The 16,810-nt window shown below is 55.0% G+C and overlaps 1 protein-coding gene across 1 annotated transcript in view; it reads left to right on the forward strand.

The window, feature by feature from the left end:
- LOC140201698 (TYRO protein tyrosine kinase-binding protein-like) overlaps nt 1–16,470 on the forward strand; it is a 45,222-nt gene extending 28,752 nt beyond the window's left edge. The window contains exons 4-5 of the mRNA XM_072266246.1: nt 14,748–14,806; nt 15,694–16,470. Of these exons, the coding sequence (XP_072122347.1) occupies nt 14,748–14,806; nt 15,694–15,750 (116 nt within the window). The 3' untranslated portion in view covers nt 15,751–16,470. The remainder of the gene's footprint in view (nt 1–14,747; nt 14,807–15,693) is intronic.
- The last annotated feature ends 340 nt before the right edge of the window (nt 16,471–16,810 follow it).

The following is a 16,810-nucleotide window of genomic DNA, read 5'->3' on the forward strand; positions in this document are numbered from 1 at the left end:
AATGAAACCTCACTCCTTACCATTCACTCCCATCATCCACACTCCCAATGAGACCTCACTCCTTCCCATTCATTCCCACCAACCACACTCCCAATGGGACCTTACCCCTTCCCATTCACTCCCACTGTACACACTCCCAATGTGACCCACCCCTTCCCATTCACTGCCACCGTCCACACTCCCAATGGGACCCACACCTTCCCATTCACTCCCACTGTCCACACCCCAATGGGACCCAGTCCTTCCCATTCACTCCCACTGTCCACACCCCAATGGGACCCACCCCTTCCCATTCACTCCCATGGTCCATACACCCAATGGGACCTCACCCCTTCCCATTCACTCCCATCATCCACACCCCATTGAGAGCTCACCCCTTCCCATTCACTCCCATCATCCACACTCCCAATGGGACCTCACCCTTCCCATTCACTCCCATTGTCCACACTCCCAATGGGACCTATACGTTCCCACTCACTCCCATGGTCTATACTCCTAATGGGACCTCGCCTCTTCCCATTCACTCCCACTGTCCATACTTCCACTGGGACCTCACCCCTTCTCATTTACTCCCACTGTCCACACTCCCAATGGGACCCACCCCTTCCCATTCACTCCCATTATCCACACTCCCAATGGGACCTCACCCTTCCCATTCACTCCCATTGTCCACATGGCAATGGGACCAACACCTTCCCATTCACTCCCACCGTCCACACTCCCAATGGGACCTCACCCTTCCCATTCACTCCCATTGTCCACACCCCAATGGGACCTCACCCTTCCCATTCACTCCCACTGTCCACACTCCCAATGGGACCTCACCCCTTCCCATTCACTCCAATTATCCACACCCCAATGGGACCCACACCTTCCCATTCACTCCCACCATCCACACTCCCAATGAGACCTCACCCCTTCCCATTCACTCCCATTGTCCACACTCTGAATGGGACCTACACCTTCCCATTCACTCCCACTGTCCACACTCCCAATGGGACCTCACCCCTTCCCATTCACTCCCATTGTCCACACCCCAATGGGACCTCACCCCTTCCCATTCACTCCCACCATCCACACTCCCAATCAGATCTCACCCCTTCCCATTCACTCCCACTGTCCACAATCCCAATGGGACCTCAACCCTTCCCATTCACTCCCACCATCCACACTCCCAATCAGACCTCACCCCTTCCCATTCACTCCACTGTCCACAATCCCAATGGGACCTCAACCCTTCCCATTCACTCCCACTGTCCACGCTCCCATTGGATCCTCACCCCTTCCCATTCAATCCCATCATCCCCAGTCCAATGGGACCCCCCCCATCCCATTAACTCCCATCATCCACACTCGCAATGGGACTTCACCCATTCCCATTCACTCCCACCGTCCACACCCCAATGGGACCCACCCCTTCCCATTCACTCCCATGGTCCATACACCCAATGGGACCTCACCCCTTCCCATTCATTCCCACCAACCACACTCCCAATGGGACCTTACTTCTTTCTATTCACTCCCACTGTACACACTCCCAATGGGACCCACCCCTTCCCATTCACTGCCACCGTCCACACTCCCAATGGGACCCACACCTTCCCATTCACTCCCACTGTCCACACCCGAATGGGACCCACCCCTTCCCATTCACTCCCACCGTCCACACCCCAATGGGACCCACACCTTCCTATTCACTCCCATTGTCCACACTCCCAATGGGACCGACACATTCCCACTCACTCCCATGGTGCATACTCCCAATGGGACCTCAACCTTTCCCATTCACTTCCACTGTCCACACTCCCAATGGGACCCACTCCTTCCCATTCACTCCCACTGTCCACAATCCCAATGGGTCCTCACCCCTTCCCATTCACTCCCACTATCCACTCTCCCAATGGATCCTAACCCCTTCCCATTCACTCCCATCAACCACAGTCCAATGGGACCCACCCCTTCACATTAACTCCCATCATCCTCACTCCCAATGGGACTTCACCCCTTCCCATTCACTCCCATCATCCATACTCCCAATAAAACCCACCCATTCCCATTCACTCCCACCGTCTACATTCCCATTGGGACCAACCCCTTCCCATTCACTCCACCTTCCACACTCCCAATGAGACCTCACTCCTTCCCATTCATTCCCACCAACCACACTCCCAATGGGACCTTACTTCTTCCCATTCACTCCCACTGTACACAATCCCAATGGGACCCACCCCTTCCCATTCACTGCCACCGTCCACGCTCCCAATGGGACCCACACCTTCCCATTCACTCCCATCATCCGCAACCCATTGAGAGCTCACCCCTTCCCATTCACTCCCATCATCCACACTCCCAATGGGACCTCACCCTTCCCATTCACTCCCATTGTCCACACTCCCAATGGGACCCACCCCTTCCCATTCACTCCCATCATCCACACTCCCAATGAGACCTATACGTTCCCACTCACTCCCATGGTCTATACTCCTAATGGGACCTCACCTCTTCCCATTCACTCCCACTGTCCATACTCCCAATGAGACCTCACCCCTTCCTATTCACTCCCATCATCTACACTCCCAATGGGACCTCACCCTTCCCATTCACTCTCACTGTCCACACTCCCAATGGGACCCACCGCTTCCCATTCACTCCCATTATCCACACTCCCAATGAGACCTATACGTTCCCACTCACTCCCATGGTCTATACTCCTAATGGGACCTCACCTCTTCCCATTCACTCCCACCGTCCACACTCCCAATGGGACCTCACCCCTTCCCATTCACTCCCATCATCCACACTCCCAATGGGACCTCACCCTTCCCATTCACTCCCATTGTCCACATGGCAATGGAACCCACACCTTCCCATTCACTCCCATTGTCCACACTCCCAATGGGACCCACACATTCCCACTCACTCCCATGGTGCATACTCCCAATGGGACCTCAACCTTTCCCATTCACTTCCACTGTCCACACTCCCAATGGGACCCACTCCTTCCCATTCAATCCCACTGTCCACAATCCCAATGGGTCCTCACCCCTTCCCATTCACTCCCACTGTCCACGCTCCCAATGGATCCTCACCCCTTCCCATTCACTCCCATCAACCACAGTCCAATGGGACCCACCCCTTCACATTAACTCCCATCATCCACACTCCCAATGGGACTTCACCCATTCCCATTCACTCCCACCGTCTACACTCCCAATGGGACCAACCCCTTCCCATTCACTCCACCTTCCACACTCCCAATGAAACCTCACCCCTTCCCATTCACTCCCATCATCCACACTCCCAATGAGACCTCACTCCTTCCCATTCATTCCCACCAACCACACTCCCAATGGGACCTTACTTCTTCCCATTCACTCCCACTGTACACACTCCCAATGGGACCCACCCCTTCCCATTCACTGCCACCGTCCACACTCCCAATGAGACCTCACTCCTTCCCATTCATTCCCACCAACCACACTCCCAATGGGACCTTACTTCTTCCCATTCACTCCCACTGTACACACTCCCAATGGGACCCACCCCTTCCCATTCACTGCCACCGTCCACACTCCCAATGGGACCCACACCTTCCCATTCACTCCCACCGTCCACACCCGATTGGGACCCAGCCCTTCCCATTTACTCCCACCGTCCACACCCGATTGGGACCCACCCCTTCCTATTCACTCCCACCGTCCACACCCCAATGGGACCCACCCCTTCCAATTCACTCCCATGGTCCATACACCCAATGGGACCTCACCCCTTCCCATTCAGTCCCACCGTCCACACCCCAATGGGACTTTACTTCTTCCCATTCACTCCCACTGTACACACTCCCAATGGGACCCACCCCTTCTCATTCACTGCCACCGTCCACACCCCAATGGGACCCACACCTTCCCATTCACTCCCATTGTCCACACTCCCAATGGGACCGACACATTCCCACTCACTCCCATGGTGCATACTCCCAATGGGACCTCAACCTTTCCCATTCACTTCCACTGTCCACACTCCCAATGGGACCCACTCCTTCCCATTCACTCCCACTGTCCACAATCCCAATGGGTCCTCACCCCTTCCCATTCACTCCCACTATCCACTCTCCCAATGGATCCTAACCCCTTCCCATTCACTCCCATCAACCACAGTCCAATGGGACCCACCCCTTCACATTAACTCCCATCATCCTCACTCCCAATGGGACTTCACCCCTTCCCATTCACTCCCATCATCCATACTCCCAATAAAACCCACCCATTCCCATTCACTCCCACCGTCTACATTCCCATTGGGACCAACCCCTTCCCATTCACTCCACCTTCCACACTCCCAATGAGACCTCACTCCTTCCCATTCATTCCCACCAACCACACTCCCAATGGGACCTTACTTCTTCCCATTCACTCCCACTGTACACAATCCCAATGGGACCCACCCCTTCCCATTCACTGCCACCGTCCACGCTCCCAATGGGACCCACACCTTCCCATTCACTCCCATCATCCGCAACCCATTGAGAGCTCACCCCTTCCCATTCACTCCCATCATCCACACTCCCAATGGGACCTCACCCTTCCCATTCACTCCCATTGTCCACACTCCCAATGGGACCCACCCCTTCCCATTCACTCCCATCATCCACACTCCCAATGAGACCTATACGTTCCCACTCACTCCCATGGTCTATACTCCTAATGGGACCTCACCTCTTCCCATTCACTCCCACTGTCCATACTCCCAATGAGACCTCACCCCTTCCTATTCACTCCCATCATCTACACTCCCAATGGGACCTCACCCTTCCCATTCACTCTCACTGTCCACACTCCCAATGGGACCCACCGCTTCCCATTCACTCCCATTATCCACACTCCCAATGAGACCTATACGTTCCCACTCACTCCCATGGTCTATACTCCTAATGGGACCTCACCTCTTCCCATTCACTCCCACCGTCCACACTCCCAATGGGACCTCACCCCTTCCCATTCACTCCCATCATCCACACTCCCAATGGGACCTCACCCTTCCCATTCACTCCCATTGTCCACATGGCAATGGAACCCACACCTTCCCATTCACTCCCATTGTCCACACTCCCAATGGGACCCACACATTCCCACTCACTCCCATGGTGCATACTCCCAATGGGACCTCAACCTTTCCCATTCACTTCCACTGTCCACACTCCCAATGGGACCCACTCCTTCCCATTCAATCCCACTGTCCACAATCCCAATGGGTCCTCACCCCTTCCCATTCACTCCCACTGTCCACGCTCCCAATGGATCCTCACCCCTTCCCATTCACTCCCATCAACCACAGTCCAATGGGACCCACCCCTTCACATTAACTCCCATCATCCACACTCCCAATGGGACTTCACCCATTCCCATTCACTCCCACCGTCTACACTCCCAATGGGACCAACCCCTTCCCATTCACTCCACCTTCCACACTCCCAATGAAACCTCACCCCTTCCCATTCACTCCCATCATCCACACTCCCAATGAGACCTCACTCCTTCCCATTCATTCCCACCAACCACACTCCCAATGGGACCTTACTTCTTCCCATTCACTCCCACTGTACACACTCCCAATGGGACCCACCCCTTCCCATTCACTGCCACCGTCCACACTCCCAATGAGACCTCACTCCTTCCCATTCATTCCCACCAACCACACTCCCAATGGGACCTTACTTCTTCCCATTCACTCCCACTGTACACACTCCCAATGGGACCCACCCCTTCCCATTCACTGCCACCGTCCACACTCCCAATGGGACCCACACCTTCCCATTCACTCCCACCGTCCACACCCGATTGGGACCCAGCCCTTCCCATTTACTCCCACCGTCCACACCCGATTGGGACCCACCCCTTCCTATTCACTCCCACCGTCCACACCCCAATGGGACCCATCCCTTCCAATTCACTCCCATGGTCCATACACCCAATGGGACCTCACCCCTTCCCATTCAGTCCCACCGTCCACACCCCAATGGGACTTTACTTCTTCCCATTCACTCCCACTGTACACACTCCCAATGGGACCCACCCCTTCTCATTCACTGCCACCGTCCACACTCCCAATGGGACCCACACCTTCCCATTCACTCTCACTGTCCACACCCGAATGGGACCCAGCCCTTCCCATTCACTCCCACCGTCCACACCCCAATGGGACCCACCCCTTCCCATTCACTCCCAGGGTCCATACACCCAATGGGACCTCACCCCTTCCCATTCACTCCCATCATCCACACCCCATTGAGAGCTCACCCCTTCCCATTCACTCCCATCATCCACACTCCCAATGGGACCTCACCCTTCCCATTCACTCCCATTCTCCACACTCCCAATGGGACCCACCCCTTCCCATTCACACCCATCATCCACACTCCCAATGAGACCTATACGTTCCCACTCACTCCTATGGTCTATACCCCTAATGGGACCTCGCCTCTTCCCATTCACTCCCACTGTCCATACTCCCAATGGGACCTCACCCCTTCTCATTCACTCCCACCGTCCATATTCCCAATGGGATCCACCCCTTCCCATTCACTCCCACCGTCCACACCCCCAATGGGACCTCACCCCTTCCTATTCGCTCCCATTGTCCATACTCCCAATGAGACCTCACCCCTTCCTATTCACTCCCATCATCTACACTCCCAATGGGACCTCACCCTTCCCATTCACTCTCACTGTCCACACTCCCAATGGGACCCACCCCTTCCCATTCACTCCCATTATCCACACTCTCAATGGGACCTCACCCTTCCCATTCACTCCCATTGTCCACACTCCCAATGGGACCCACCCCTTCCCATTCACTCCCCTCATCCACACTCCCAATGGGACCTCACCCTTCCCATTCACTCCCATTGTCCACATGGCAATGGGACCAACACCTTCCCATTCACTCCCATTGTCCACATGGCAATGGGACCAACACCTTCCCATTCACTCCCATTGTCCACACTCCCAATGAGACCTCACCCCTTCCCATTAACTCCCATCATCCACACTCGCAATGGGACTTCACCCCTTCCCATTCACTCCCATCATCCATACTCCCAATAAAACCCACCCCTACCCATTCACTCCCACCGTCCACACCGCAATGGGTCCCACCCCTTCCCATTCACTCCCATTGTCCACACTCCCAATGGGACCTCACCCCTTCCCATTCACTCCCATTGTCCACCCTCCCAATGGGACCCACCCCGTCCCATTCACTCCACCTTCCACACTCCCAATGAAACCTCACCCCTTCCCATTCACTCCCATCATCCACACTCCCAATGAGACCTCACCCCTTCCCATTCACTCCCCTCATCCACACTCCCAATGGGACCTCACCCTTCCCATTCACTCCCATTGTCCACATGGCAATGGGACCAACACCTTCCCATTCACTCCCATTGTCCACATGGCAATGGGACCAACACCTTCCCATTCACTCCCATTGTCCACACTCCCAATGAGACCTCACCCCTTCCCATTAACTCCCATCATCCACACTCGCAATGGGACTTCACCCCTTCCCATTCACTCCCATCATCCATACTCCCAATAAAACCCACCCCTACCCATTCACTCCCACCGTCCACACCGCAATGGGTCCCACCCCTTCCCATTCACTCCCATTGTCCACACTCCCAATGGGACCTCACCCCTTCCCATTCACTCCCATTGTCCACCCTCCCAATGGGACCCACCCCGTCCCATTCACTCCACCTTCCACACTCCCAATGAAACCTCACCCCTTCCCATTCACTCCCATCATCCACACTCCCAATGAGACCTCACCCCTTCCCATTCACTCCCACCGTCCACACTTCCAATGGGACCAACCCCTTCCCATTCACTCCACCTTCCAAACTCCCAATGAAACCTCACCCCTTCCCATTCACTCCCATCATCCACACTCCCAATGAGACCTCAGCCCTTCCTATTCACTCCCATGGTCCATACACCCAATGGGACCTCACCACTTCCCATTCACTCCCACTGTCCATACTCCCAATGGGACCCTCCCCTTCCCATTAACTCCCATCATCCACACTCCCAATGGGACTTCACCCCTTCCCATTCACTCCCATCATCCATACTCCCAATAAAACCCACCCCTTCCCATTCATTCCCACCATCTACACTCCCAATGGGACCAACCCCTTCCCATTCACTCCCATGGTCTATACTCCTAATGGGACCTCACCCCTTCTCATTCACTCCCACCGTCCACACCCCAATGGGACCCACCCCTTCCCATTCACTCCCACCGTCCACACCCCAATGGGACCCACCCCTTCCCATTCACTCCCACCAACCACACTCCCAATGGGACCTATACCTTCCCACTCACTCCCATGGTCTATACTCCTAATAGGACCCCGCCCCTTCCCATTCACTCCCACTGTCCATACTCCCAATGAGACCTCACCCCTTCTCATTCACTTCCACTGTCCATACTCCCAATGGGACCTCAACCCTTCCCATTCACTCCACCTTCCACACTCCCAATGGGACTCACACCTTCCCATTCACTCCCATCATCCACACTCCCAATGAGACCTCACTCCTTCCCATTCATTCCCACCAACCACACTCCCAATGAGACCTCACTCCTTCCCATTCATTCCCACCAACCACACTCCCAATGGGACCTTACTTCTTCCCATTCACTCCCACTGTACACACTCCCAATGAGACCCACCCCTTCCCATTCACTGCCACCGTCCAAGCTCCCAATGGGACCCACACCTTCCCATTCACTCCCACTGTCCACACCCCAATGGGACCCAGCCCTTCTCATTCACTCCCACCGTCCACACCCCAATGGGACCCACCCCTTCCCATTCACTCCCACCGTCCACACCCCAATGGGACCCACCCCTTCCCATTCACTCCCATGGTCCATACACCCAATGGGACCTCACCCCTTCCCATTCACTCCCATCATCCACAACCCATTGAGAGCTCACCCCTTCCCATTCACTCCCATCATCCACACTCCCAATGGGACCTCACCCTTCCCATTCACTCCCATTGTCCACACTCCCAATGGGACCCACCCCTTCCCATTCACTCCCATCATCCACACTCCCAATGAGACCTATACGTTCCCACTCACTCCCATGGTCTATACTCCTAATGGGACCTCACCTCTTCCCATTCACTCCCACTGTCCATACTCCCAATGAGACCTCACCCCTTCCTATTCACTCCCATCATCTACACTCCCAATGGGACCTCACCCTTCCCATTCACTCTCACTGTCCACACTCCCAATGGGACCTATATGTTCCCACTCACTCCCATGGTCTATACTCCTAATGGGACCTCACCTCTTCCCATTCACTCCCACCGTCCACACTCCCAATGGGACCTCACCCCTCCCATTCACTCCCATCATCCACACTTCCAATGGGACCTCACCCTTCCCATTCACTCCCATTGTCCACACTCCCAATGGGACCCACACATTCCCACTCACTCCCATGGTGCATACTCCCAATGGGACCTCAACCTTTCCCATTCACTTCCACTGTCCACACTCCCAATGGGACCCACTCCTTCCCATTCAATCCCACTGTCCACAATCCCAATGGGTCCTCACCCCTTCCCATTCACTCCCATCAACCACAGTCCAATGGGACCCACCCCTTCACATTAACTCCCATCATCCACACTCCCAATGGGACTTCACCCATTCCCATTCACTCCCACCGTCTACACTCCCAATGGGACCAACCCCTTCCCATTCACTCCACCTTCCACACTCCCAATGAAACCTCACCCCTTCCCATTCACTCCCAATGAGACCTCACTCCTTCCCATTCATTCCCACCAACCACACTCCCAATGGGACCTTACTTCTTCCCATTCACTCCCACTGTACACACTCCCAATGGGACCCACCCCTTCCCATTCACTGCCACCATCCACACTCCCAATGAGACCTCACTCCTTCCCATTCATTCCCACCAACCACACTCCCAATGGGACCTTACTTCTTCCCATTCACTCCCACTGTACACACTCCCAATGGGACCCACCCCTTCCCATTCACTGCCACCGTCCACACTCCCAATGGGACCCACACCTTCCCATTCACTCCCACTGTCCACACCCGATTAGGACCCAGCCCTTCCCATTCACTCCCACCGTCTGCACCCGATTGGGACCCACCCCTTCCCATTCACTCCCACCGTCCACACCCCAATGGGACCCACCCCTTCCAATTCCCTCCCATGGTCCATACACCCAATGGGACCTCACCCCTTCCCATTCACTCCCATCATCCACACCCCATTGAGAGCTCACCCCTTCCCATTCATTCCCACCAACCACACTCCCAATGGGACCTTACTTCTTCCCATTCACTCCCACTGTACACACTCCCAATGGGACCCACACCTTCCCATTCACTCCCACTGTCCACACCCGAATGGGACCCAGCCCTTCCCATTCACTCCCACCGTCCACACCCCAATGGGACCCACCCCTTCCCATTCACTCCCACCGTCCACACCCCAATGGGACCCACCCCTTCCCATTCACTCCCAGGGTCCATACACCCAATGGGACCTCACCCCTTCCCATTCACTCCCATCATCCACACCCCATTGAGAGCTCACCCCTTCTTATTCACTCCCAATGGGACCTCACCCTTCCCATTCACTCCCATTGTCCACACTCCCAATGGGACCCACCCCTTCCCATTCACTCCCATCATCCACACTCCCAATGAGACCTATACGTTCCCACTCACTCCCATGGTCTATACCCCTAATGGGACCTCGCCTCTTCCCATTCACTCCCACTGTCCATACTCCCAATGGGACCTCACCCCTTCTCATTCACTCCCACCGTCCATATTCCCAATGGGATCCACCCCTTCCCATTCACTCCCACCGTCCACACCCCCAATAGGACCTCACCCCTTCCTATTCACTCCCATTGTCCATACTCCCAATGAGACCTCACCCCTTCCCATTCACTCCCATTGTCCATACTCCCAATGAGACCTCACCCCTTCCTATTCACTCCCATTGTCCATACTCCCAATGAGACCTCACCCCTTCCTATTCACTCCCATCATCCACACTCCCAATGGGACCTCACCCTTCCCATTCACTCCCATTGTCCACACTCCCAATGGGACCCACCCCTTCCCATTCACTCCCAATGGGACCTCACCCTTCCCATTCACTCCCATTGTCCACACTCCCAATGAGACCCACCCCTTCCCATTCACTCCCACTGTCCACACTCCCAATGGGACCTCACCCTTCCCATTCACTCCCATTGTCCACATGGCAATGGGACCAACACCTTCCCATTCACTCCCACCATCCACACTCCCAATGGGACCTCACCCCTTCCCATTCACTCCCATCATCCACACCCCATTGAGAGCTCACCCCTTCCCATTCACTCCCATCATCCACACTCCCAGTGGGACCTCACCCTTCCCATTCACTCCCATCATCCACACCCCATTGAGAGCTCACCCCTTCCCATTCACTCCCATCATCCACACTCCCAATGGGACCTCACCCTTCCCATTCACTCCCATTCTCCACACTCCCAATGGGACCCACCCCTTCCCATTCACACCCATCATCCACACTCCCAATGAGACCTATACGTTCCCACTCACTCCCATGGTCTATACCCCTAATGGGACCTCGCCTCTTCCCATTCACTCCCACTGTCCATACTCCCAATGGGACCTCACCCCTTCTCATTCACTCCCACCGTCCATATTCCCAATGGGATCCACCCCTTCCCATTCACTCCCACCGTCCACACCCCCAATGGGACCTCACCCCTTCCTATTCACTCCCATTGTCCATACTCCCAATGAGACCTCACCCCTTCCTATTCACTCCCATCATCTACACTCCCAATGGGACCTCACCCTTCCCATTCACTCTCACTGTCCACACTCCCAATGGGACCCACCCCTTCCCATTCACTCCCATTATCCACACTCCCAATGGGACCTCACCCTTCCCATTCACTCCCATTGTCCACACTCCCAATGGGACCCACCCCTTCCCATTCACTCCCATCATCCACACTCCCAATGGGACCTCACCCTTCCCATTCACTCCCATTGTCCACATGGCAATGGGACCAACACCTTCCCATTCACTCCCATTGTCCACATGGCAATGGGACCAACACCTTCCCATTCACTCCCATTGTCCACACTCCCAATGAGACCTCACCCCTTCCCATTAACTCCCACTGCCCACACTCCCAATGGGACCTCACCCTTCCCATTCACTCTCACTGTCCACACTCCCAATGGGACCCACCCCTTCCCATTCACTCCCATTATCCACACTCCCAATGGGACCTCACCCTTCCCATTCACTCCCATTGTCCACACTCCCAATGGGACCCACCCCTTCCCATTCACTCCCATCATCCACACTCCCAATGGGACCTCACCCTTCCCATTCACTCCCATTGTCCACATGGCAATGGGACCAACACCTTCCCATTCACTCCCATTGTCCACATGGCAATGGGACCAACACCTTCCCATTCACTCCCATTGTCCACACTCCCAATGAGACCTCACCCCTTCCCATTAACTCCCACTGTCCACACTCCCAATGGGACCTCACCCTTCCCATTCACTCCCACCATCCACACTCCCAAATAGACCTCACCCCTTACCATTCACTCCCACTGTCCACAATCCCAATGGGACCTCAACCCTTCCCATTCACTCCCACTGTCCACGCTCCCATTGGATCCTCACTCCTTCCCATTCACTCCCATCATCCACAGTCCAATGGGACCCACCCCTTCCCATTAACTCCCATCATCCACACTCGCAATGGGACTTCACCCCTTCCCATTCACTCCCATCATCCATACTCCCAATAAAACCCACCCCTTCCCATTCACTCCCACCGTCCACACCGCAATGGGTCTCACCCCTTCCCATTCACTCCCATTGTCCACACTCCCAATGGGACCTCACCCCTTCCCATTCACTCCCACTGTCCACCCTCCCAATGGGACCCACCCCGTCCCATTCACTCCACCTTCCACACTCCCAATGAAACCTCACCCCTTCCCATTCACTCCCATCATCCACACTCCCAATGAGACCTCACCCCTTCCCATTCACTCCCACCGTCCACACTTCCAATGGGACCAACCCCTTCCCATTCACTCCACCTTCCAAACTCCCAATGAAACCTCACCCCTTCCTATTCACTCCCATCATCCACACTCCCAATGAGACCTCAGCCCTTCCTATTCACTCCCATGGTCCATACACCCAATGGGACCTCACCACTTCCCATTCACTCCCACTGTCCATACTCCCAATGGGACCCTCCCCTTCCCATTAACTCCCATCATCCACACTCCCAATGGGACTTCACCCCTTCCCATTCACTCCCATCATCCATACTCCCAATAAAACCCACCCCTTCCCATTCATTCCCACCATCTACACTCCCAATGGGACCAACCCCTTCCCATTCACTCCCATGGTCCATACACCCAATGGGACCTCACCCCTTCCCATTCACTCCCATCATCCGCACCCCATTGAGAGCTCACCCCTACCCATTCACTCCCACCAATCACACTCCCAATGGGACCTCACCCCTTCTCATTCACTCCCAACTCCCAATGGGACCTCACCCCTTCTCATTCACTCCCACCTTCCACACTCCGAATGAGACCTCACCCCTTCCCATCCACTCCCACCGTCCACACCCTAATCGGATCTCACCCCTTCCCATCCACTCCCATTATCCACACTCCCAATAGGACCTCACCCCTTCGCATTCACTCCCATTGTCCACACTCCCAATGGGACCTCACCCCTTCCCATTCGCTCCCACCATCCACACTCCAAATGGATCTTCACCCCTTCCCATTCACTCCCAGTGTCCACACTGACAATGGGACCTACCCCATCCCATTCACTCCCATCATCCACACTCCCAATGGGACCCACTCCTTCCCATTCACTCCCACTGTCCTCACCCCAATCGGACCTCACCACTTCCCATTTACTCCCACCGTCCACACTCCCAATGGGACCCACCCCTTCCCATTCACTCCCACCGTCCACAGTCCAATGGGACCTCCCCCCTTCCTATTCACTCGCACCATCCACAGACCAATGGGATTCATACTGGAGAGAGAGGTGGAGCGAGGTGTCTGTAAGAGTAGCAGAGAAAGAGTAAGATGAGTGAGTGACGGAGAGAGAGGAAGGATGAATGAGAAAGGAGAGGGGAAAGTGACAAGGAGAAGTCAAATCAATAGTGGGTGGAAGGAGAGGAGAGGAAGAGGGAGGAGGATGGAGGGGAGAGGTGGTTGGAGGGAAGTGGAGGCAAGGGAAAAGAAGCGGGGTATGGAGGGAGGGAGGGAGGAAGAGATAAAGGAGGAGAGGAAGCGGGAAGGGAGAAGAGGAAGTGTGGGAGGGATGGAGAGGAGAGGAGAAAGGAAGGGAGAAGTGGAGGAGTAGGGGGTTGGAGGGGAGAGGAAGAGGGGATAGAGAAGAGGAGTATGGTAAATGAAGGGATGGGGAGAAGAGGAGGGGCAGGGAGAGGGAAAGGGATGGAGGGGAGAGGAGGAGGCATGGAAAGTGGTGATGGAGGGTAGAGGGGATAGGAGAAGAAGAGGGACAAAGGGAAAAAGGAGACCAAGAGGTCTAATGAGGGGTTTTTTTTGTCCCAGGATCCACCGCAAAGGAAAAATCGAAAGGGGAAGTAGTTCTTACCGAATCGCCCTACCAGGTAGGTTTGGAGAAATAAGCTTAATGTCCGTGTCCATGGTGTCCTCAATGCCCTCCGGTCCTCACAGCCCTCACCGTCTGTGACCCCCTCCAGTCCCTGCACCTCCCCACGAACCCCTCTGACTTCTTCTCCCCTCCCTGTCTCTCTGATTGCCTATGCTGACTAAGAGAGGAGAGGTGAGATAGTCCCCGGTTCCTGGGACCAGTTGTATAGAATGTCGTCAACACAGTGATTTATCGTCACACAGACATCTGTGGGATTGCACTGTGCTCCATCTCCAATTGCAGGTATTGGGCAAGTATAGAGGCGGTCACAGAGACGGAGAGGGGTGTAGGGGCTGGAGAGGGTCACAGAGATGGGGAGGGGTGTAGGGGCTGGAGAGGGTCACAGAGACGGAGAGGGGTGTTGGGGCTGGAGGGTGTCACAGAGACGGGGAGGGGTGTAGGGGCTGGAGGGTGTCACAGAGACGGAGAGGGGTGTTGGGGCTGGAGGGTGTCACAGAGACGGGGAGGGGTGTTGGGGCTGGAGGGTGTCACAGAGACGGGGAGGGGTGTAGGGGCTGGAGGGTGTCACAGAGACGGAGAGGGGTGTTGGGGCTGGAGGGTGTCACAGAGACGGGGAGGGGTGTTGGGGCTGGAGGGGTCACAGAGACGGGGAGGGGTGTAGGGGCTGGAGGGTGTCACAGAGACGGGGAGGGGTGTTGGGGCTGGAGGGGTCACAGAGACGGGGAGGGATGTAGGGGCTGGAGGGTGTCACAGAGACGGGGAGGGGTGTTGGGGCTGGAGGGTGTCACAGAGACGGGGAGGGGCGTATTTCTCAGATTGTGCTGTGTCAGCGGGTCTGTATTTCTACACCCTTTACCTCCTCTCCTCACCCATCCCCCACAGGAACTGCAAGTCAGTGACCTGGGAGTGTACAGCGATCTCAAACCGGCATGCAGATGAGGCTGACAGCTACGTCACCCTGGAGTGTCTCCTGGTACCCGATGTGGTCTCTTTCCCTCTACCACACCTGTCTCTTCGTGAGGCTGCACTGGAAAACCGTCCATTCCACCTCCCTCCGCCCGCGGGGTGGTGCAGTGGGGATGACCTGTGTGTCGCTCACCCCCGGGGATGTAACGTCCTGGTTTAATAATCAAGGTGATGTAATATCCTTTCTGTACTACACATCTGATGATGTAATATTCTGTGTTTAATACTCACGGTGAGGTAAATACCCTGTGTTTAATGCTCCCTGTGATGTAATATCCTGTCTGTAATACACACACTGACGTAACATTACATACTCCTGATGGTGTAAAATCCTGGGTGTAATGCTCCCAGTGATGTGATATTCAGCATGTAACAACCTACTAGTGATGTAATATCCTCTGTAACACACATCAGATGATGAAATATTGTTTGTAATGTAATATCCTGTATGCCACAATCTCTATGGAATATCCTCTTTGACATATGCTTCCAGTGATGTAATACCCTGTGTGTAACACATTTGCAGTGGTGTAATACCCACACCATTTGCAGCGATGTATTCTACACTGTGCAGTACCCAGTCTTCCTGTACGCACCACACACTGCTCTCCCACCTGGTTCCTTTCCTTTCTGCGACAGTACCTGGAAATTCACTCGTTCAGTATTTTGGTGATAAAAAGCTTCTGCAGATGATTCTGACTGAGTTATTTCTGAATAGAGACCGCCGAACGAAGGCAGCTCCACATTCCCCCTCTCCCTGCTTTTTTTTTATGCAGAGGGGGTGGTGAGGAGGAACACTGTGGGAGGGATTGAGGAGGGAGCGCTAAGTGAGGGGGTACTACACTTGTTTCCCTGCCCCTCCCCTATCATGCCTGACTGTCTCTCTCGCTTTTTCACCTCCCTCCCCCACATGGCTCAGCCCTGGCACCCTGGAACAAACCACATCCTGTGGTCACTCTTTGGACACGGTGAGATGGGAAACAGTGGTTCACACTTGCCTATTGACCTACTTAGCTGACATTTCCTCTTCCTG

Source organism: Mobula birostris, chromosome 8, assembly GCF_030028105.1.
Source record: "Mobula birostris isolate sMobBir1 chromosome 8, sMobBir1.hap1, whole genome shotgun sequence".
Taxonomy (NCBI): Eukaryota; Metazoa; Chordata; class Chondrichthyes; order Myliobatiformes; family Myliobatidae; genus Mobula; species Mobula birostris.